The following is a 23,490-nucleotide window of genomic DNA, read 5'->3' as shown; positions in this document are numbered from 1 at the left end:
TCACAAAACCTACCAACATGAGATATAATTTTGAAAGATCTCGATGAGAAGATCTCAAAAGTGAAAACTGTTCGTAATTTGAACGAATGATTTTCAAGAGATTTCATTTTAAAAAATTGAACCTAAAAAAAGAGGAAAAACCGAGTCATCCCACCCCTTTGGTAGTTTCTCTCATCCCTCACACCACTTTGCTTGTCCTTGCGACAAGTGTCAAGTGGAGATACCACTTCCGGTTTACTTTTTCTTGCACCACGTTGAGCCATGTGTTGTGCACAACGCGCGTACTTCCCTACGCCAAGGTCATGCCTTTTTTTAAAAAAATTCTAGGAAACATGGCCGTCTTTGCAATAATAGAGAAAAATCTACACTCTAAAGCCACACAAATTAGTGTTTTCCCTTTGGTGTACATAGGTTCAGCGTATCACAACATCTTCTGTGGTTAGGGACGCCGCCACTAGTGCCACTACCTCCTCTTCCACCGCTTCAGTCAGGCATGTCGATGCATGTGCCCGCTTCAAACAAAGTGAAACATCACATAAAACTATAATTAAGTGAACACATTTGCATGATCTTTAGCACCATCCTTTGGACTTCAAAGATCTGAATAGTTACTTATACCTAGCAAATTACTACATGGCAAAATAAGTTGGACCAAAGCTGCACTCCATACAATGATGACATGAGTTATTTGCTAACTTTAGTTAAAATACGAAATTGTCAATTAAGTACTTGTGCATGCTGTGCTGGATCGCCGAGGCGGCTGCCGCATCACGTCTACCTCGTCCTCGAGGCCAATGGCTTCGTTGAAGTCAGGAGACAACACCTCATGGCCTTGCGTCGGTGACGTCTTCCTTCACCGCTACTTCGTGGGCTTCATGTTCCTTCCATGAGGAATCAAAAGCAGCCGCATACAAACACGTTGGCATCTGTACACATGCACATCAAGAGCGGATGCATGCTGAACGGTTTCCCTCGTCAAGCTCGGCGTTGTACACCACTTCTCGAATCCTCCATCGAAAGTTCGAAACCCTAGTCGCTATCTCGATCAATCTGTCAACCTAGGGTATTCAATTTAGCCAATCGATATGCCCCTGCGAGAAGTGTCAAGAGAAGAGACCACTTCCCGTTTTTTTTTTTGCACCACGTTGAGCCACGTGTAGGTCGAGCATTTCAAAAAAAAAAATTGGATTAAGAATCTGTTGTTCAAAAAAAAGAGTAGGGAATAAACACCTAACGTGAAGCCCAAAGGCCCATCTCAGCCCAAGAATATATATGACCCCATTCCGTCACCATCTCCACCCGGCTACTAGTTCACTCTGGCTACTAGTAGTTCACTTGGCACGGCCAAAACATTTCGAAATCCCAGCCCGGAAAATCCCCACGCCTCGAAATTTTTCCCGCCCGAGCCCACGAAACCCTAGCCGGATCTCCGGCCGGCGGCGCCCCCGGCGGCCGGCGAGATGCACATCAAGGAGGTGTGCCTGGAGGGGTTCAAGTCGTACGCGGGGCGGACGGTGGTGCCGGGGTTCGACCCGCTGTTCAACGCCATCACCGGCCTCAACGGCTCCGGCAAATCCAACATCCTCGACTCCATCTGCTTCGTGCTCGGCATCACCGACCTCCGCCAGGTGCGCGCCGCCTCGCTCCAGGAGCTCGTCTACAAGCAGGGCCAGGCCGGGGTCACCAAGGCCACCGTCTCCATCGTCTTCGACAACTCCGACCGCGCCCGCTCCCCGCTCGGCTACGAGGACTCGGCCGAAATCACCGTCACCCGACAGGTTACACCTACTCGCCCTTCACCGTTTTCGTGCATGATTGTGTTCCGTGGTGAATTTGTGTTGGGGTCTTAGGGTTCTCGAATTTGGCGCTAGTTGGTGGGTTGAGAGTTGCCTGTTGATTTTCGAGTTCATGATACTGATGATTCAGGTGGTCGTGAGGCCCACGGAGATGCAGACTGCAATGCTTGGAGATGTAGTTTTGAGGGGAGTTTTAGAATTTTGATAAATATGGACATGCTCTTTATTTAGATCGTTGTAGATTTGGGGGATTTATAGTGTAGTACTCCCTCAATTCCAAATTAACTGTCGCAGCTATTTTTTTTCCAAAACGACCACCTGAATCAGTATCTATACCTAATTTAGACCAAATCTGCAGCACTTAATTTGGAACGGAGGCAGTATATACTAGCCCGTAATAATGCCTGGTGAATTATTCTAATTAATTAATGTAATTGATCTGTTTTAAATGAAGTCGCTATCTGCAGTTTGTTTTTCTTCATATTTGTATGTTTCTTTTCGACCAGCAGTGCCTCAATCTTTACTTGGTATTGATAAACTACTCTCCTGTATTTGTAGATTGTAGTTGGTGGACGGAACAAATACCTCATCAATGGCCATCTTGCACAACCTTCCCGGGTGCAGACTCTTTTCCACTCTGTGCAGCTTAATGTGAACAATCCTCATTTCCTAATTATGCAAGGACGCATTACGAAAGTGCTGAACATGAAGCCTCCAGAAATTCTTTCCATGTTGGAAGAGGCAGCAGGGACAAGGATGTATGAAATGAAGAAGGAATCTGCTCTTAAAACACTCGAGAAGAAGCAGAATAAAGTTGAAGAGATAAATAAACTCCTTGACGATGAAATCCTTCCTGCACTAGAGAAACTTAGAAAAGAGAGGTGCCAGTACATGAAATGGGCCAATGGTAATACTGAACTAGATCGACTCAAAAGATTCTGTATTGCTTACGAGTTTGTTCAAGCTGAGAAAGTGCGAGAGAGTGCACTCAGTGGTGTAAACCAAATCAGGGCAAAGATTGTTGAACTGGATGAAAGCACAGAGAAGCTAAACGGAGAGATACATGAAATGGACAAAAACATAGCTACCTTAGCTGCTGAAAAAGAAGCCAAACTAGGTGGTGAGATGAAGGTTTTGTCGGAGAAAGTAGATAAGATCCAACATGCACTTATTAAGGAAACTTCTCTGATGAATAATGAAGAGGAAACTCTAAGGTCAGAAGAAAAGGCTGCTGACAAGGTAATATATTTTTCATATTCATGTCACTCAATAAGTAACCCACATTTATTCCTAAGTACTTACAGTGTGACCTACATGCTATTTGCTTATAGATTCTCAAGAGCATTGAGGACATCAAGAGATCTATAGTTGAGAGAGATGCTGCTGTAAAAAAGGCAGAGGATGGTGCATCTGATATGAGTAAGAGAGCAGAGGATCTGACAAAGGAGTTAGATGAAAGTGAGAAAGAATATCAGGTATGGAAAATTTCACAAACAATAGAATGTATCAGAAGGGCAATGTCTTGACTGAGTTTCTGGATACTAAATTCTACTTTACACAGGGTGTGCTAGCGGGAAAAAGCAGTGCAAATGAGAAGAAATGCCTAGAAGATCAACTTAGGGATGCAAAAGCTGCTGTTGGAGAGGCAGAATCTGGACTAAAGCAGCTGAAGACAAAAATAAGCCATTCTGAGAAGGAGCTGAAAGAGAAGAAAACTCAGATGAAATCCAAGCGTGATGAAGCTACTGCAGCTGAGAAAGAGCTGAAAGCTAGGACAAAAGACTTGGAAGCTATCAAGGCATCCATGGGGTCTATAAATTATGAAGAGGGCCAGATGGAAGCTCTGCAAAAGGTATGCAAAAAGTGATCAGCTTTCATGTGGCATAAATGGCGCATAGTAGAAGTATCTTAGCCGAAATCTTGGAAATGTTGGGAACTATTTTTCATTACTCTTTGTCACCTATAATCGATTGTAGGATCGATCGTCAGAGGTAGAGGTGGTTCAGAAATTGAATGACAAAGTTCGTGCGCTTACTGGTGAGCTGGGAAATGTCCACTTCAGCTATAGAGACCCTGTTAAGAACTTTGATAGATCAAAAGTGAAAGGAGTAGTTGCACGGCTTATAAAGATAAAGGATAGCTCAACAGCAACGGCATTGGAGGTTGGTCTTAGCAAACTCCTGATTTTGGTTCTGAAGTTGATTTTTTCCTTGCAGTGAACTGGTTTAGCCACATCAATTGAACTTTTGTCAAATCATGCAGGTTGCTGCTGGAGGAAGGCTATATAATGTGGTTGTTGACTCAGAAACCACTGGAAAGCAGCTCCTACAAAATGGTGATCTCAGAAGAAGGGTAACCATTATACCGTTGAATAAAATACACACAGGTACTATACCTGATAGAGTCCAGCAGGCAGCTCGTAGAATGGTTAGTGAATGCTTTGTTTTCATTCGTTGGATATAATCTTTTGATTGACTTTGAAGAATGACACATTGATTGTTATATAGGTTGGAGCCGAAAATGTAACATTAGCTCTAGAACTGGTTGGCTATGACGGAGAAGTAAAGGTTGGTATCTTCATCCTATTATTGCGCAATTTGCATTTTTTTTACAATATTCTATTGGATATTTTGGTCTGCTAGATTCTACTTTATTTCTGATTTCAGTGACTTGTGATCTGTAGCGCTAGAAAAATATTCTGCCTTATCTGTACCTACCTTGTCATTCATTATATCAACAATCTCAAAGATATAGGTGTGTCGTCATTTGTGTGTCTTGAAGAGATTTCCTTATTGCAGAATGCTATGGCTTACGTCTTTGGTTCGACATTTGTGTGTCGAAATATGGAGGCGGCAAAGGAGGTAATATAGCTTTCTTCACAATTAAGTTTAGTTACTCTATTATAACTGAGTGTGCCTATCCAGTTATAATATGTATGAAGTGTTGGTTCTTGCTGATATAGGTGTTTATTTTATTCTTACAGATTGCCTTTAATAGGGATGTCGGCAGTACTAGTGTGACACTTGAAGGTGACATTTTTCAGCCTAGTGGTCTATTGACTGGAGGTAGTCGCAGGTAATTTTATGACACTTTTCACACTTAACTAGATGCTTGCATATGATTTGTTTTTAGATGAATTCTGTAATAGGTGTTCCTTCTGGTGCTATCCCTGTTGGTAGGGTGGGTCGTTTTGGCCCAAAACCTCAGGGGGTGGTCTAGACTTTTCTTTTAAAACAATGGTTTCCTGCATTCTTAAGGGACTCAAGGGCATGTTCATCAGGTGTTTATTTTTATTTTTTGGTACTGGTTGGTCATAGTCAAAACTTTGAACTTACTAGCACCGAGCTCGTGCATTGCTTTGGAAAACCACACAACAGGCAAGGATTTAGGCCATGGCCATGGGGATTTTCGGAATACCCTTGGTGTCATGGGAGCGTAGTCTGGTTCTGGCAAATAAATGATGGTGGAAAGACAAAGGATGTTAGAGCAACTAAATGGCAACTAAGAGGTGTAAGTGAGACATAATTTTAAATTTTGAAATGTAGGTTGTTGGGAAGTAAGGATGAGATGTGGCTTGAAGACAGTGGTCAGGGAATAAAGATAACAGGAGGAAATGGTCTTTCGTCGTGTTAGAATAAGTAAAAAGTTTTGGTCATGTGTGCACAAATAAAATAGTGTTGGTTCTGATGAGACTAAGAGTGTATTTAACTTTTTTTTTGCTAAACTCTGATTCACACTTATGATTATAATAGTGCATTTTGTTTATAAGATGTCTTTTGCATGAGTGTTAGCCCGCTTGTATGGATAATTGTAGTTGTTTATTCAAGTCCTTTGCAAGTTGCTGACCCACATATAGTACTCCCTCTGTCTATAAATAGATGTCTTAGATTTGTTTAAATTTGGATGTATCTATGCACCAAATAGTGTGCACATAGTGGTGGGAGAGTGAACTCATCACCAACTTCAGACTTTATAAGTAGGAAAGAAATGGTGTTGGTCATCTTTGGCTTGTTATAGTTGTATTTTCTGGAGATAGGCTAGATTACTCTTAGAAAGCAAAACAAGTATCCTGCACTTGTTTTCATCGTCTACTAATCTGATGAGATAAACACATTCTACGTTTCCCTCTAATGATTACCCATGCTATAATGTTATAATGCAGAGGTGGTGGAGACTTACTAAGGAAACTCCATGAATTAGCTAAAGCTGAGGCTGATCTCTCTGACCATAAGGACAGGCTCTCCATTATTGAACAGAAGGTATTCACTTAATGCAATGTTAATACATGCTCTTTTGTTCCCTTTGGAATTCATATGTATTTATAGTACTCTCTATAACAAAGGGCCTTGTTATGTGATGTGATACTGCAATACACTTTATGAACCACATTTTGCCCTTAATATCTGCTTTTGTCTGTTAAGTTTCAAAATTTATACTTCCGTTTTGCAAAGACAAAGAAATGACACCAGCATGTATACACGATGGTCTAGAAGGAAGATAAATTTATGGTGCTACCAATTAAATTCTAACCCTGGATTATTGAGCATGTATTAGTTTTTGTTTTTTGAGTATTGATTATCTCTGTTCATTGGTCTGAACATTTTATACAATGGCATCAGCTGTTAGATTGATTTTTCTTGTGGAATGCTTGACAATCATGTGATGAGTAGATATTTTAATTTACATTGTTTTCCAGATCGCTGCGCTTCTGCCTCTGCATAAGAAGTACGCCGAGTTGAAATCTCAGTTTGAGCTCAAATCATATGATCTGTCATTATTTCAGAACAGAGTTGAGCAAAATGAACATCACAAGGTATTATTTTTATGCTATCAATATGGTTACCTCAGCACTTTCAGCTTCAAATTAGACTGACAATTGGTCTATTTGTATTTTAGTTAGGTGAACTTGTAAAGAAACTCGAGCAAGAGCTCGAGGAATCAAAGAATGAGTTAACCGATAAGCAAGTGCAGTATAAAAAATGTGTCTCCACTGTTTCTGAGTTAGAAAAGACGATTAAGACTTACGGCTCTGAACGTGAAGGTCGGCTCAAAGCTCTAGAAATGAAGATCAAGTCATTGAAATCAGAAATGCAGTCCATGTCGAAGCAGTTAAAGGTTGACTTTCTAACTATGTTTTTGCCACAAGGGATTTGCACTTTTCCCTGTGTGATATTATTTTCATGACTTCATTATTTTATTTTTAGTCCAGTCATGAGCATTTGACGGATAACATATCTGTTGTTTCTATTATTACTTGTTTGGGATAGGCTCATCAAAGTGAGAGGGAAAGACTGATTATGGAGAAAGATGCAGTTGCTAATGAGCTTGCTCTGCTTGAAGAGCAATTAATAACTTCAAAAGCTCAGATTACTGCTCTGTCGGAAACCTGGGGCACATATCAGAGCAAGGTAGTACAGTAAGCTCTGTAATGGTTTAATTTGTACTCAACTACCGGCCTTTGGATGTCATTCATTAAATTATTCTCGTTTGTTTCACTCATCGCATGCAGGTTGCTTCCACAAAGCTAGATTTGGATCAAGCTGAATCTGAGCTCAATATTGGCCGTTCCAAACTGAAGGAATGCGACACACAAATAAACTCCCTGTCCAAGGAGCAGCAAAAACTTCAGCAGCTACTTAGTGATTCAAATGTTGAAAGGAAGAAAATGGAAAACGAGGTACTTATGGGGTGTGATCTCTGGTGCATAATTCTGCTTTACAACTGACTTGTTTAGCATTGTACTTACTTGGTGTAATATCTGGTGCATAATTTTGCTTTATAACTGATTTAATTTTTGAACTTAATGTATCGTACAGGTTAAGAGGATGGAGATAGAGCAGAAGGATTGCTCTTCAAGGGTTGATAAGCTAATGGAGAAGTACACTTGGATTGCAACTGAGAAACAGTTGTTTGGAAGAAGTGGTACGGATTATGACTTCGCCTCGTGTGAGCCACACAAAGCACGGGAAGAACTTGAAAATCTTCAAGCTCAACAATCAGGGTAAATCTTTCATCTTAAGGAAGGGAATAAAAAAATTCATATGCATCTGTTTTTCTGTATAGTTGTACTATTATCAGCTGATTAATTTACAATGCAAAGCACTGACTTGTCAGTTAATTGTCAAATGTAGTCTTGAGAAGAGGGTTAATAAGAAAGTCATGGCAATGTTTGAGAAGGCAGAGGATGAATACAATGATTTGATATCGAAGAAAAATATCATCGAGGTAGGTCTTGCCATATATAAATTTCTTGATAACCAACCTGGGTAGAGTTTTGTAGCAGCATGCAACATACCTCTTTTATTGTCATCTTCAGAATGACAAGGCGAAAATCAACAAAGTGATAGAAGAGTTGGATGAGAAGAAGAAAGAGACCTTGAAAGTCACATGGCTCAAAGTTAACAAGTAATTATGCTTTATCATTCTGTAATCTTTCTTAGCAGATGCACGACTGCATGAAATATTGCTCAGACTCTGTAGTGATGGTATTCTGTTTATTCACAAATGCACAAAGTTAAGTAATCTCTCATTTCTATTTCCTGTAGGGATTTTGGGTCTATATTCAGTACTCTTCTACCTGGTACAATGGCAAAACTTGATCCTCCTGAAGGTGGTACCTTCTTGGATGGCCTTGAAGTTCGTGTGGCATTTGGAACAGTTTGGAAGCAATCTTTATCTGAACTCAGTGGAGGACAGCGGTCCCTTCTTGCTCTTAGTCTTATCCTGGCTCTACTTCTTTTCAAACCTGCGCCGCTTTACATATTGGATGAGGTATGTCTGCATGTGATTTTCCATTTAAATTGCTCACCAGTTACCACTATCATGTTTAATTCTTTTCAGTCCTGTATGCCCCATGTCTCAGGTCTTTGTGCCTAGGTTTGGTGGGATAGGATAAAATTGGATTTTCTTTGATAATCCTTGTCAGCTGATCTGGATGTTACTGTACTGCAGGTTGATGCTGCGCTTGATCTGAGCCACACCCAAAACATTGGTAGAATGATAAAGGCACATTTCCCGCAGTCCCAGGTAAGCATGCTCCTCTAATTTGCGCACTTCTGTGACGATTCATGTGCAGTTACTGTGTATACCTGTGTGTTGGGAACTTTGTTTCATCCTTTCAGTTGACAATTCAAAGTTGCTAACTACCACTTTCTCATGTCTTTGCAGTTCATTGTTGTGTCGCTAAAAGAGGGTATGTTCAACAATGCCAACGTGATATTCCGAACGAAATTTGTTGATGGGGTGTCCACTGTGACACGAACAGTCCATTCAAATAAGAAATGATAGGCATGAATTATTCTGAGGTACGCTCTGAACTCGAAACTTTGGTCACTCAAAAGATGAAAGTTATAGCTAAATAACGACTTGCCATTTTTTACGCAGAAACGTGCAATGCATGGAGACAGTCTGTGTGAAGAGCGCTCTTTGGCCACGATATTCAACTAATCGGCCCCCAATGTTGTGCACTAGTACGATTTGCCTGTTGGCTGTTGCTACAAAACGGCTCAAGCCCCTCGCTTGTCATGGCCCTTAACATCGGGACATCTTTGCAAACCTATGTAACTCTGTATTAGAACAGGTTGTTAAGTTGGTGTATATATTTAACTAATTGCTTCTTATTTTGGTCTGATGGGTTAGGCTGGACAATTTTCTATTGTGTTTTGAACGCTCTTGCATGCAATAATGGTTATCATAGTATAGTATGTAGCTGCCATATTAGTATGACACATGGAAATGTCTATGAAGTGTGCCATTTTGTGAAGTGTGCCATTTTGTGTTTGTTTATTTGGTTCAGACAACCTGCTTGTGTTTTGGTGTAATAATATTAGATGTGTATCCACCTATTATTGACTGCCAACTGCATTCGTGGGCAGCTTTATTAGTAGTACATCTGCACGCACGCAACTCAGAACTTGAGAACCAGACTGCAGCTTGATCTTTTCAGATCATCTATTTTGAGGGTGCCAGTTGGGAGAAATCCTGACCGTGCCGATTCAGTGCCATGGCAACCAACTGAGTCAGTTTCAAACACTACCCTGAATGCTCCGTTGTCTACTGCAGCATCAACAGCTCGTTCCAATGCGCCAGTGCGTGTTTAAAGTTCTGCAGTGAAAACACAGGCATCTATGCAGCACCATAGTCTCTGCCTGCTGACAACATTTCTTCCGATCCGTGCCTTTGTTCTTATCTTATCCATACAAACAGCTGCAAGTTCTGTCTGACTCCTTCAGTGAAAGCATTCTAGTTCTTACGAAGCATTCCCACACAGAAGTCAGAACCGCTCAAATCATTTTGATTAAATTTGGTTGGGGCGCGCCTGGCTCGTGCTGTAGTGCAACAAACGAGCGACGCTTGAGAACCCCAGTGGCAAGCCACTGTGGTGGGCCCACCCCCACAAAAAATAAACTTAATATCGTGTGGACACGAGGGTCCACATATCAGATATTAAACTGATAAAAACAGATACTACACTTGATCTTAGCCAAAAGGCCGAGAAAGGTATGAGTTGCACCGTTGCCCTCCCCCTCTATTTGTACACTTCCCACGCTCCCGTCTCCTCTCCGCTCGGCGAGGTGGGACTAAACGAGAGGCAAAACCTATACACCGACCAGGTCGGTGGCTACCGGCCACCGCACACCCCCTGGTCGGTTATGGGCCAGGCCCATTTGGGTCTGTTTAGCCTGTGAAGTTCGTTTTTGCTTTTCCTTTTTTCTTTTCCGGTTTCTTTTTCTGTTTTCTTTTCTTTTTTCTTTTTTCGGCTTTGTTTATATTTTTTTAGATTTAAAAATTTTAATTTTTAAAAAATGTTCAAATTGAAAAAAATGTTCAAATTTGAAAACGTTCAAATCTAAAAACCGTTCACTTGAAAACCGTTCAAATTTAAAAACCGTTCAAATATGAAATTTGTTCAAATTCAAAAATTATTTAAAATTTTAAAATGTTCAAATTTAAAATTTGTTTAAATTTAAAAAATGTTCAAATGTAAATTTTGTTCAAATTTAAAATTTGTTCACATCGAAAATTGTTCAAATCCAAAAATTGTTCATATAAAAAATAAAAAACTAGAAAATAATGCTTTCAATTTTTCGAAAATATACAAATTTTGGAAATTTTTGTTTTTCCGAAAAAATTTCACATTGGCATTTTAAATTTTTAAAAAAGAAAAGAAATGAAACAGCAGAAAAGGAGAAAAACAGAAAAAAAACGAAAACAAACGTCACTGGGCCGGCCCAACAGGCACCCTGGGGGTGCGGTGCCTGGTCCGCACCGACCAGGGTGGTGTATAGCACCTCCCCTAAACGAGATGCTTTCCTCCTGTGTCCAATCGCCCGCGGAGTGCCAGACTCTTCCATAGCTGCATGGGCCTGAAGGCCTGAAGGGTGATAGCGTCAGTTAGGCCTATCTGGGCCTGAGTTATCTCTTCACGTTGAACCGCTGTACGCGAGCAGAGGGCCAATTATTTCGACCTTTTTTTTTTTCGAATTGACGCGTGAGACTTAGAAATTTTCGATTTACTGTTTGAAGCATGAAATCCCATGTGGATTTTTTCTGTTAGGGTGTGTACCTATGGAGGCTTATCTATGGCTGTGTTTTATGAGTAATTGATTCCTCGCTTGATTGCTTCGCAGAGCTTCCAGGGCACATGCCAACCTCTCAGCAGCTGAGATCGAGAGATTGGCTGACCGGATCATTGCTAAATCCAAGGAAACATATGATGCCGTGGCTGCAGTCTCCTTCGATAAAGTATGCATGCAGTACCTCTGATGACATTGCATTTTATTAAAAAATATATATCAGCAGTATGTTTTATGCATGCAATGCAGCTTTAAAATGTTTAGAGTCTATGTGTTGTTTTCGATTCCCATTCCGCACACAACTTCAGTGTACATAAGTAGTAAGCACCGTTTGTCGTGGTCTCCTGGATACATATATATGCGTATATTCTGACAAAATGAAATGGCCTAAATCTAGCGGGCCGCAAGCATGATATCTATACATCATGCGGAAAGGGAAGATACAACAAACAACAATCCCACACAGGATCTCACCAAATCATTTTGATTTAGTTTGGTTGCGGTGTGCCGGGTTCGTGCTGTAGTGCAACTCATGATCGACGCTTGAGCCTGTGTGGCGCCTGTGCTGCTGCAGCAGTTCGGCATCGGGGAGGAACTTGCGTTTCTTGCCAAGCTCTTTCTGATGCTCCTGGTGTCTACATGCGCTCTGGAGTCTGGTCGAACGTGAGACCGCCCAAAAAACCAGGGAGTATTCGATGGCACTATTTCTACGCGGGTATTGCTGCACACAAAGAACAAACACGTCCTAAGGTAGACGTGGTGTGGTGCGGTGTTACGTCTGTAGCATTTAGCATGATCTGGTGGGCATCGCCGCGTGATGCCTCCTACACAAATGATTAGTCAAATTTGCATGATCTCGAGTGTGCTAATCATCGGAGTTGCATGCTCGCGTTTTATAAATGGTACGCGAAATGCTCGCCCAAGGAGTGCACATCTTTTAGATTTTCGAGAGAAGTGAGATGCCTTTGAACTTCATGCATCTTTTTGTGTTCCTAGACTGAGATAGTGGAGCAAACCAAACCCCTCAGGCCTTGTTCGGCAGGAGTGGATCAACAAGTATTGCACTGTTCCACCGTATATTTGGTGAAAATACTTCAGCCACCGAATCCTCTCTCATACTCTTACAACATAAGCCACGGCAATCTTCACCACCTATTACACCAGCACCCGATTTACAGAACCACTGCGAAGAATGCCGCGTCCCGATCGCCGGCCATAGCTATGCCCGAGAAGCCACCGTCCATGTCGTAGTATCCCGAGGCCGCCGCCACTGCTCCGCCGCCAGCAGCTCATCGTCCAAGGTGTCAATTGGGACAGCCTCAACTTGGAAGGCCCGGACTTGAGTAGCTTGGATGCGCCTTTCTCGAAAGAGGAGGTGAGAAAAGCCATCAACCTTAGGCCCGGAGACAAGGCCCCCGACCCGGATGGCTTGACCAAAGTTGTCTCAAAAAAGTGTTGGGAAACAATTAAAGAGGACTATTTACGGGTGATCCACTCTTTTGGGAGCCCTCAATCGGCAAATTTTCATTGACTTAACTCTGCAAATATCACACTTTTGCCAAAGAAGGAGGGGACGTAAGATATTTTGGACTTTAGACCCATAAACCTAATCTATTCAGTTGCAAAAATTGTGCCAAAGATGCTTGCCCTTCGCCTTGCCACTTTCATGGATGAGCTACTTTCCAATGCACAAAGTGCTTTCATCAAGGGAAGAAATATTCATGATAACTTCCCGTACGTTAAGAACACGGCCAAGAAGTTACACAAAACAAGAAGCCGTGCCTACTTTTTAAGCTTGACATACGCAAGACGTTTGACTCTACTAGGTGGGAACATATCTTTGATCTTCTTCGAAGAAAAGGATTTTGATGTAGGTTTCGTGATTAGATCTCAAATCGAAAAACTTGAGTTCAGTCTTCAAAAAACGTGTTTACGGATTATAAAACGACCGGCGCAGAACAGACCCTGTAAATTAAAACCGAAAAACGAAATATTCGAAAAGTAGTCATCTTCTTCATGAAAACAGTCTGCGCCGCTGCCTAGATCTCCCCGCATGGCCGCCGCCCAAGCAGCAAAGCTACTACATGCGCTTAAGCAGCAAAGCAGTACAAGCGCGCACGCGGAAGCACCAAATCGCATAATCATCAGCTCGTACATGCGCAAGCACGCGCATCTGCTCGAATATGCCCACAGCCTCGCGCATCTCCTAGCTTGTCCATGCGCACAGCGATGCGTCCTTTCAGCGCGCTGTTCCAGCAAATTGCCCGTAAATTCCGTCGCTCCATCGACCTCTTCGACGAGAACATCACCTAGCTAGCAAGATTCGCCGCGAATTACAGACATGGTCGGAGTTGGAGCGGGCTAACAGGATGTTTAACCGGGATGCATAATTTTAGCAAAACAACCAGAAATCGGCGGCGGGAGGCGGTTGTACGGACGGCGGCGCTGGAAGTCTGGTGAGAAATCCGTTCAGTTTTAAGCCCGTAAACTATCTTTCAGTCTGTATTAGTAGGGGTCGAGTGTAAAATTTTTCGGGTCCCTGAAATTTTTTTTCGGGCCGGACAGCGAGTTCAATTGTTCTGCGCCCATTTCAACCTGAATTCGTAAATCGGCAGGAAAAATACGGTTTCGACGTGATTTATAGGCTCTGTTAGAGATGCTCTGATTGGGCATTTGGGCTCCTCTATATTTCAGTGACCTCATACTCAATTTATAAAAATACGAAATGTTCCGGTGGCGTGTTAAAGCTTGAACCTTACATCTTCACGAAAACCTCTTTCTAAAGTCAACTACATCTACATGAGTGGCATCATCAGTAATATCAGCCATGTGCTAACAATTCTTACACAAAATTATAAAATAAATCCTAAACATAATTAAAATGTAACTGAAACAAGAATATTTTGTGAAACAAACCCCAGTGATGTCAACAGTGACGTCATCTATTTCACTTTTTATCAGAATGTTTCACAATATTTTTCATGTATCACTTTACTTTCACAAAAATTTCACTTGTGTTTGAATTTTTAATTTTATATTATACAAATATTAAAAATCACACTAATCTCAAAGCAGAGATTTGATGGTAGATATGATACCGGTAGGTATCGTTGCCATTAAAGTCGCTGCGTTCGTTCTTAACCACTAACGTACATGCATGACGTAATGGTTTGACGGGTGCCGACCGCCCCAGGTTGCCTCCAGCATGAATGGCTACCAAATCTGCATGATCTGGTGCGTGATGATCAAATGTGTTGCATGCTCAGCTTATATAAATGGGATGCATGTAATTGCTCTCCCCGGGAGTCCATGTCTTTGTTCGTTTTAGGGAAGCGAGATGAACTTTGTGCGTCTTACATGTGACAGTGGATTGAGATACTGGAGTGAACCAAACCCATCTCGGTATTTTGTCTAGAGTATTCACCCACTGCCCGAAACGACCTGCCTTAACGTTAGTAATATACTAGAGCATAAAACAAGTTCGGGGACACATTCTTAGATCTATGAGAAAGTGGAGAGTACCATTAGAAAAGGAAAACATCAGAGGGCTAGACCTGCTCGAGGCGGTGATCTTCACCAGACTTGGACACGTCTTCCTATGCCATGGAGATGGCCGAAGATGATAAGTAGTGTCTGGAGCGGCAGGTTTAGCTTCAAGCCGAGAAACAGTATAACGCTGATGAGTCAACTCCGGACTTCGGACATCCACTCGCCACTGGGCTACCTGAACAACGTTCGACTATGAAACAGATCCCGCACATTTGTTTGTGCGTACTAGGCCCACCTCGCAAGCTGAAAATGATATCTGTATTTTTCATTCCCACAACTAGCCTACTTCGCACGTCTACTAGAGAGATGTGTCAATCACAGGCAGTCGATAGAAGTATTGTAACTACACACTTAATGATCTATGGTTTTGTTTCCTTTAGAATGGAACCGCCGAAATAGCTTCGATGATCTAAAAAAAATAAGAGCATGATTTGATTACATTGGTCTATTAGTGAACCTTGGCTTCTGATGGACACATATAAGTTTTCATGGACGAACTCACCCGAATCGTATGCACTGTTCCAATAGTCACACTCCTTTCTTCTTAAAACCCTATTTCTTGAGAAGTCCCGACTTTCAGTTTCGGAAGTTAGACCATCTTCAGACGCGTCCCCCAAAACATCCTCTAAAGGATTTAGGGCGTGTCGAACAAAAAAAATGTTTCCAGCAGCGTGTCCTAAAACAATTTTTTATCCAGCGCGGCCCAATACAGTGTCCGGCGTCCCACGCTCCGGGCACGCCGGACATAACGAAAAGCGAGGCGAGGAGTGGCGGGACCGACACGTCAGCGGCACATTGAAATTTAACCTAACCGTCGCCTACCTCGTGACGGAAGTTATTGGCGCGCAACGATGGTGCAGTTCCCGCAGAGGTGCAGCGAAGCGTCTCGTCGCGCCTAGCCCTACGCGCCGGCGTTAATGAGCGCCACCGCTCCCCCGCCTCCCTCCGGCATATAAAAAGGGTCGCTCTCTCATCATCCCTCACACATAAACCCTAGCGCCTCTCTCCCCAACCCTAGCCGCCACCATCTCAAGAGTCGACGGCATGGCTAGTAGAGGCGGAGGCCGAGGTCGCGGCCGTGGTCGTAATCGTGGCCGCGACAGAGCTGCACGCTCGCCGTCGCCTGCGACGCCGTCGTCTTCATCGCCGGACCTGCAGGAGGAGGAGCGGGAAGTGCTGTTCGAGTTCGTCATCGTCCTCAAGGGCGACCCACTCGGCATCCAGAGGCTGCCGGACAAGTTCGCTGACTTCGTCGCCGGCAACGAGGCGACCTTGCTGCATCTGCGGGTGCGGCTGGTGCCGGTGGATTGTGGACGTGATCTTCGACGCGTGCGGCAAGATGTACCTCCACACCGCCTGGGAGAAGTTCGCGCGCTACCACCACCTCGAAGTCGGCTTCGTGCTCACATTCTCCTACCTTGACGAGGACAACATGAGAGTCAAGGTGTTCGACGAGACGCGCTGCCGCCGGCACTACCACAGCGACAACGCCGAGGAGGACGACGACTGAGTGTTGTTTCTTCGCAACGAAAATAGGCACGAAGGTTTCTGGATGTTCTTCCTCGAAAGAACGAATATGGTTATCATCACCAGCTGGATTTTCCAGTTTGGGTGACTAGGAGTACCTAGGAGTGTTCTTTCTTGGCAGCAAACACACGAAATCTGCGATGCCAACACTAGTTAGGTTTCCTCATTTTTCAATGTTTTAAATTTGTGTCAACCATGGTTCAAACTATGTATTAGTTTGTGAAAACCATGTTCCAAACTATGTCTTAATTTGTGTAAATCATATTCCGAATTATGTATTAGTTTGTGGAATGGTTTCTCTCTTTATTTTGAAATAAAAATGAAAAAACGTATTTTAATATTAAAAATAGTTTAGAGGCAGCGTTTGCGGGACGTGGCTAGGGAACGACGTCCCTCAAACGCAGAACAAACGAAACACATGCCTAAACGCTCAATCCGGTACGGTTTGAGACACTTTGGGGGACTTCAGCTGGAGAGCTTACATGCTTGTGAGTTTTGTCCATTCCGGGGTTAATTACCAACGACTATTCTGTGGGTTGAGAAGATTAATTTGACTAAGCTATATTGGCGTGATGATCTGAGATGAGGTTCACCTCGTTCAGTTTGTAACTTGGCTTTTGGTTGGTTGGTTTGGCTGTAAGAAACTTCTCGAGGAGATGTTTGTGGCACCGGGGGCTTGTGCCTTCTACATGAAGACATGCGCCCACCACCGTGTGATAATCAATGGGATGAGGCGATGAGCATATAAAAATGGATGGAATCTTTATCCGTATGAAATGTTCCGTGCTCTCTTATGTTAGCTAAGAAAATCTCTAGTGGGCCGACATATTTCGAACGGCTAAAGAACGGCTAAAATATCCACGTGCGTTCATTTGCGTCAGTCCGCGGACGCGAAAATGGTCATGCGTTCGTTTGCGTCGGGGTGGTTTTCGCGCTGACATATTTTCGGCGCGAGCCAGTTTAGGTTCATAAACAGAAAAGAGATTATAGCCTTAAATTAGCTCAAATTTGCACGAAATTATAGCCTGAAATTAGCTTAAATTAAGGTCTGAAATAATTTATCACACTGTGCACACAATACGGCGTAAAATGGAGTCCAAAAGGAGCACAACAAGGCCAGAACATCATATGAAGTTCGGAGGCCATGGTGCTAGACATTGGTGCGGCAGATCAGGCTCTGGTGTCGTCGTCGACGCTGCTCAAGTCGGCTAGCATGATCCTTGTGTCTTCTGCACGGGTCTTGGCCTCGACGTCCATCCTCTTGGCCTCGGCGTCACGCAATTTGGTCTCGGTGTCTGCTTTTTTGGCCTCGACATCCATCCTTTGGACCTCAATGACCTCTTTGGTGAGGTTGAGGTAGATGACAGCTGCGACCTCTTTTTTCAGACGCTTCTTCTCATCCCTTTTCGCCATGGAGGCTTGATTCTCGGCCATCAACTTCTCCAAGATCTGGGTGAACGCAATGCCAGCTGCCTCCCGAGCTAGATCGGCCTTGGTAGCATTATGGCCTCGGGGACGAGGTGGAAGGGCATGACGGCCATGATCGCCGTCTTCGCCGTCGACGACAATCGTTGTCCCATGCTTCATAGCTTCATCGTAGGCCGCAAAGCTTGTCTGCCACTTTTGCGCGCTCTTCAGCTTGTCTCAGCAATGGACCATATGGAAGCCCTTCTTATGCACTGCCTTGAACCTCTCTCCAAGGCCCGGGATACCTTCAATTGGTTTAGTGTCCAGATCATGATTTGTGAATGATGTACATAGAATAGAATGATCATCCAGCGCCGCTAACGGGGTTGTTGATGCAATGTTCTACGGTGGAGCAGAACTTGCTTGTCTATTGTTTTTTTAATTCCATCTTTTTCTGATGGACTATTCCGTGCGAGGGCTTGACATCACATAGGGCTCGTGAAGCTTTCTCTCATTGTACTCCTGCATCACCTTCACCTTGGCCCATTACACCTTGCCTTTTTGCTGGAAAACCCCATTAATACAGTCATGGCTGGTCGCCAGCCACGCGTCACACAAACACTTGTCCTCGTCGTCGTTGAATTCTTGTGTCCTGTGGCTCTCCCCCTTCTTCTTGCTAGCATCTTCCGTGGTGAAGACAGTCCATGTTGGCGCGTCCTCACAGTCGTCGACGCACACAGTTGTTGCCTGCGTGGGTTGGATGGAGAACAGCCGTGTGGCGTCGATGTCCTTCGCATCTTCCGTCGGTGCCCACTCATTATGTGGCCCTGTCCCGACCCCGGCGTCGCCAACGAAGCTGCAGACGTAGATCATGGCCTCGATATCGCTATCATGTCGTCCCTTCCAATAGTCCTACGAATCACTGGACGTCAAACGCATAACAAACGACAGTCGCATACAGTGAGAGAGCTTACGTACCAGGTCGTCCATCATCGGGCAGATGGTGCCATTTCCTCAAACAGGCTGCGGGGCACCGGCATGCTCTCCTCCGGCACCTGACGCGTCTTGTTTGTCGCGCCCATGCATGAGTCACCGCTTCTCGGCGTACGTTGAGGTCGGGAACTGGCGCCCTGTTGAACTGCATCGGCGCCACACCGGAGGCGAACCGCGACACCGCGTGGACCTGCAAGGGAGCGGGCGTTTCAGGACGCAGCTGGGAACTTACCGAGCTCACCGACGAGGCCGGGGGAGCAACGCCGGCTATCCCCTATCGCTTGACGAGCATGTAGGCCTCCGCTATGCTCGGATGGAGGCCTACTTGCGTGGCGTAGGCTTTCAGCTGCATTTGCCACACCTGCTGGGTGGCCTCCAGGGCGGCGACCGCTGCATTCCTCTCCTTCTGGTTTCTGCGCCGGCTGCGACGTTTCACGGCCTCGACGCCTTTCTCCTCCTTGGACAACACCTTCTTTGCCGCATTCGGCTTAGCGTCCCGCCCACCGGTGGTGGCACGCTTTGCTTCTGCCGGAGCTGCGGCCTCCATTGGAGCTATGGTCGTGGCTATGGGGGAGTCTGGAGCGGCGGCGGGTGCGAGGGTTCCCTCGGAATCCATGGTGGTGGCTACGGCGGCGAGGACGTCCATCGCTTCTAGACTGCTGGCGCCAGTCTACTTTGATTTTTCTCGCGGGAATGTTATCGACCACCCTGCCACTAACACGCGGGTAAGTTTCGTCGGATACTCGGCGCGACCGCGGAGCGTCCGTGGTGACGCAAACCTGGCGCATATTTGGGCCAGGTTTGCGCCAGGTTTGCGTCACCGCGGAGCAAGGCCCGGACGCATTTTCGGTCTCCGCGGACGCAAATGATCGCGTCGCTCCGTTGGAGATGCCCTAAGTAGTTAATCAAAATTTTCTTGCTCAAGATTTCTCGAATTTGTGCTCGCTGTAGTTGATTTCTTGCTACTAGGGAATCGTTTTTCTTACAGTCCAAACTTGTAATTGTTAATGCCCTTGTGAGTTGTGAGTAAGATTGGGGACATGAACCTTGTTCTAAGAGAACGTAAATATCGTATTTGCAAAAAAGTTGATCTCTTGCTATGAGAAAATTAGTTTTTCTAATTTATAGTGCATTGTGTGAAATCAGAGTTATTCTCTAAGAGAGTAAATTTCATGCACGTACGTTCTAGTGATGACGAGTTGTGAGATGCATGGATGTTTCCGTCTTGAGTGATGACAGGTTGGAAGATGAATGTTTCCGACACATGGCACTTCTGTCCGTGCCGTTCCAGGGCTGAGGGTGAATCGTCGGCCGTCGTCGGGACCGTCCCTGCCGTGGCAAGTGCCACATAGGGCAACCGCGCTTTGGCAGGTGGCCGCGCGGGACGTCGGCGATGTGGCAGTGATTCAAATTTGCAATACAAAACGTCTCCCGGTCATTGCAATTGCAAGTTTGCGTCTACTACGCAGGTCAGCAGGTGCCACCGTGTCCAGCCTCCAGGAAGTTAGCACTAGGGATCACTTCAGCTTGGCGCGGCACGTAAACAATCTAGGTACTCCAGCGACTGCACCACGAAGATGGCATGACGAATGCAGTTTTTTTTTGGCATTTATGGATGATCTATCAAGTATAAATCTGCATGAGCTGGGGGTGTGATAGTCCAAATGAGTCAAATCTGCATGATTCGGGGTGTGATAAGCAAATGAGTCTCATGCTCAGGTCATGAATACTTGAATAGCAGTCCAGGACTCCACCCTCCAGTTTATATAGCCTGCCCTTGTTTTCAGGCCTGATCAGCGGAGCTTTCATTTGAGCAAGTCGGATGCATTTGAATTTTGTATGTTTTAGATTTAGAGGTGGGATACTGGAGTAAACCAAGTCCATTCATGTGAACATTTTTTAGTTCGTGTACACGATCCATCACCATTTGGTCCAACGTAACCATGATCTGCACCAATCAGTTAGACTAAATCACCCAATGTGCTCTCCAGTTTCAGGCTACCTGAGGTAGTTTATCAGTTTCTCTAGATGGGACGAGTTAAACAATGCGATGTCACCTTGCCCTGAGGGGAGTGAGTGTTGGTGGTCTGGTGGAGGCTTGCAGGACTTCTCCAATAACGCCCCATGAGGTTATTTCGTCCCACACATCCACATGATGTATGGAATTTCGATTCATATGGAATGATCTGTGGTCACTATGTTAGCTACAGCTTTGTTGAACTCGAAGGTTATTTTTTACCACCGCCAACCAGAGGCGGTGCTATCTGAAGCAAAACCATGCCATGCCTGTCCAATGTTCGTTAATATACACCAAATAGTTTAAATATATGTTCATTAGCCAATAATTTTTGTCCCCTGCAAGTAATGGCCCATCCTGAATCATGTTGAAGCTCCACCACTACCGCCTACTTATTTTTATCTCTCACTGTTAGAAAATCTTGTTTCCAGTTTGTTTGTCGTACACAATTTGTAATGTCTACTTGAGCGAAGTCGGAGCTCATTTCTCTAATAAGAGCGAATAAAATTTATCTGCGCTAGGGGCTGTAAGATGAAAGTACCAAAAGTGACAGTGCTAAAGTTAGTAGATCAAAATAAACTCTAATGTGTTGACTTGTTATATTATTTGGACACAAATGTTACCCAATATAAGGAGAGGTACATGCAGAGGCTCTCCTCTTCTCTTATTCACCCATTCTAGCACTTCAGATATCAAGCATGGAGGGTACATAAAAATACTTGGTGTTGGACAATTCATAGTGGAAAAGGAAAAAACTTCTCTTGGCACAACTCAAGAAATACATACAATCCATTTCAGAAAATATTGATAAACTAAATGTAAGATAATTGTACCGTTTCTCACACCTGCTATTGTAAGAACAGTTCCTATCATTACATGGTAAGCTATGTGGTTTAGGAGATTCTGAGTTCACATGTAGAAGCTCCATCCATCCCCATCAAGGCAGCAGTTCTTGTGAGTTCCAAGAAATAGTAGGCAAAGCCTTTTTAAGTTCCCTTGTATCTACTTTGATTCCATCATTTTCTTTTCCCAGGATCCCGACTAAGACCGTGTTTCCTCAAAGTTTTGATATAATTTCGTGACAAACTGAATTTATTAGAACCCAGATGGTGCAAGTAGTCCCAAGTGAAGATCCCAGTCTTGTGCAAATCATCAAACAATATCCTGTGGTGCAAAAGGCTGGCTATAGATGAGGCTTGCAGATAAATACAAATACATTATTCTCAAGAGATAGAGATGTCCCCACTAACTATTTTATGCACAAGGTATATTATTTTCATGAAATAGATATATCTGCCATGAAATTTATTGTAAAAACAAAATGTCCCTCACCGAACTCCATAATTTCCTACTGATTCAGCTGACATTATTCCAACATGTCTCCGCCCAAATATAACCTGGCATAATTTCAAGGGTAAAAATACTTAGGAAGCAAGTAACAAAATATGCTCTTGTTCTAAACGGGTGTTGTTCAAGCTTTTGTAGACAGGTCAACATTCCAGGTTAGCAAGTAGTGTATCCCTAAACTTGCGATAGTACCTATGGTTTTCCCACTTCAAATGGTGACAAGGAATACAGAAAAATACAGTAGGAGGTTACCTTCTCACCAGCTATTGATCTGATTTTGCTGTCAGCTGCTGGGCTGTAAACTCTAAGAAACTCAGCTGACAGATGGAATGAGCTGCCATCTGCAAATTCAACCTCCACCTGAGAACAACCAGAAATATAACTCAGTTCACCATTACGAGATGTGATTAGTGAGAAATAACTTCCTTGTAACTTATACAACAAACATCATGTACTGATGGTTATCGCATTCACACAATGTGAGATTTTGTTTAGTTATGACAGATGCCTCATATTGTAAGGTTTGAGACAGTATAGAACACAGCAACATCAAACAATGCTTTGGCAACGATTGATCATAAGCAACTGGGCAACAAGATAGTACGTACTATGTGCTAGCAGTTACCAACGAGAAGACACGAAAGAACCCATGCCTTAATTCAGGATAGCAGGTACTGAGTACTAACAAATAAGATAGATACGCATACGACTGGTCAGAAATCGGATAACCAACAAAGGGCAGAGCAAGACGCAGACGCAACCCCACCACTACTGTGTGGGAGCTCGGAATGGACCGCACGGCAAGATTTCACGTCGATTTCAGTGGCCACAAAGGACTCTTACTCGCACGCACATTACCATCACATCGACCTATATTCTTCCTGCGCTGCTATGAACTTGACATTTCAGTTGAAATTAGGAGCCTAGAGTAGTACTGGACCATACCAAACGGAATGCTATCACCAACCGAGAGTAAAGAGGAGTAAGATTCAGTTAAAGCGGAGGGGATCTGAGGAGGAAAGGGGAAGGCGGCAGCAACTCACGGATTTGGGCGCGTTCAGCGCGAGCTTCTTCAGGCGCGGGGGCTGCGCCGCCGCCGCGCTACACAGCCGCCGGGCCGCCGCCGCCGCCATGGAGGACTAGCTGGGCGGCGGAGAGCGCGAGGCCACCCACCGCCCCCCGCCAAGACTCGGTCGCAATCACAGCCGTCCGTTCCACCCCACCTGGCCACGTTTTTTGTTCCTGTTTGTGGCCTACAGACCTGGCCGCCTTTACCGGT

General features: G+C 44.2%; 2 protein-coding genes and 1 non-coding gene across 3 annotated transcripts; 1 reads left to right on the top strand and 2 right to left on the bottom strand.

The window, feature by feature from the left end:
* The first annotated feature begins 1,315 nt into the window (after nucleotides 1–1,315).
* Nucleotides 1,316–9,416, top strand: LOC127344980 (structural maintenance of chromosomes protein 2-1). The gene is made up of 21 exons (XM_051371363.2): nucleotides 1,316–1,778; nucleotides 2,355–3,035; nucleotides 3,128–3,271; nucleotides 3,358–3,648; nucleotides 3,773–3,958; nucleotides 4,059–4,223; nucleotides 4,304–4,363; nucleotides 4,595–4,657; nucleotides 4,780–4,871; nucleotides 5,959–6,055; nucleotides 6,493–6,609; nucleotides 6,693–6,911; nucleotides 7,064–7,204; nucleotides 7,306–7,473; nucleotides 7,613–7,797; nucleotides 7,928–8,021; nucleotides 8,113–8,201; nucleotides 8,342–8,567; nucleotides 8,748–8,822; nucleotides 8,964–9,100; nucleotides 9,180–9,416. Exons 1-20 carry the CDS (start codon nucleotides 1,461–1,463, stop codon nucleotides 9,078–9,080), a joined length of 3,528 nt encoding a protein of 1,175 aa, XP_051227323.1. The 5' UTR covers nucleotides 1,316–1,460; the 3' UTR covers nucleotides 9,081–9,100; nucleotides 9,180–9,416.
* A 686-nt stretch (nucleotides 9,417–10,102) lies between these two features.
* On the bottom strand, nucleotides 10,103–10,299 carry LOC127346386 (U2 spliceosomal RNA). The gene has a single exon (XR_007879551.1). It is a non-coding gene; the product is annotated as a U2 spliceosomal RNA (small nuclear RNA).
* Nucleotides 10,300–21,570: 11,271 nt separating this feature from the next.
* LOC127344982 (uncharacterized) lies at nucleotides 21,571–23,393 on the bottom strand. Its single transcript, XM_051371366.2, has 4 exons — nucleotides 23,255–23,393; nucleotides 22,464–22,571; nucleotides 22,197–22,261; nucleotides 21,571–22,028 (listed from the first exon to the last, which is right to left on the bottom strand). The coding sequence occupies exons 1-4, from the start codon at nucleotides 23,342–23,344 to the stop codon at nucleotides 21,881–21,883; spliced, it is 411 nt and encodes a 136-aa protein (XP_051227326.1). The 5' UTR covers nucleotides 23,345–23,393; the 3' UTR covers nucleotides 21,571–21,880.
* Between the last annotated feature and the right edge of the window lie 97 nt (nucleotides 23,394–23,490).

This window comes from Lolium perenne, chromosome 3 (genome assembly GCF_019359855.2).
Source record: "Lolium perenne isolate Kyuss_39 chromosome 3, Kyuss_2.0, whole genome shotgun sequence".
Lineage (NCBI taxonomy): Eukaryota > Viridiplantae > Streptophyta > Magnoliopsida > Poales > Poaceae > Lolium > Lolium perenne.
The sequence above is the reverse complement of the archived record's forward strand: the minus strand, read 5'-3'. Positions and strand labels throughout refer to the sequence as shown.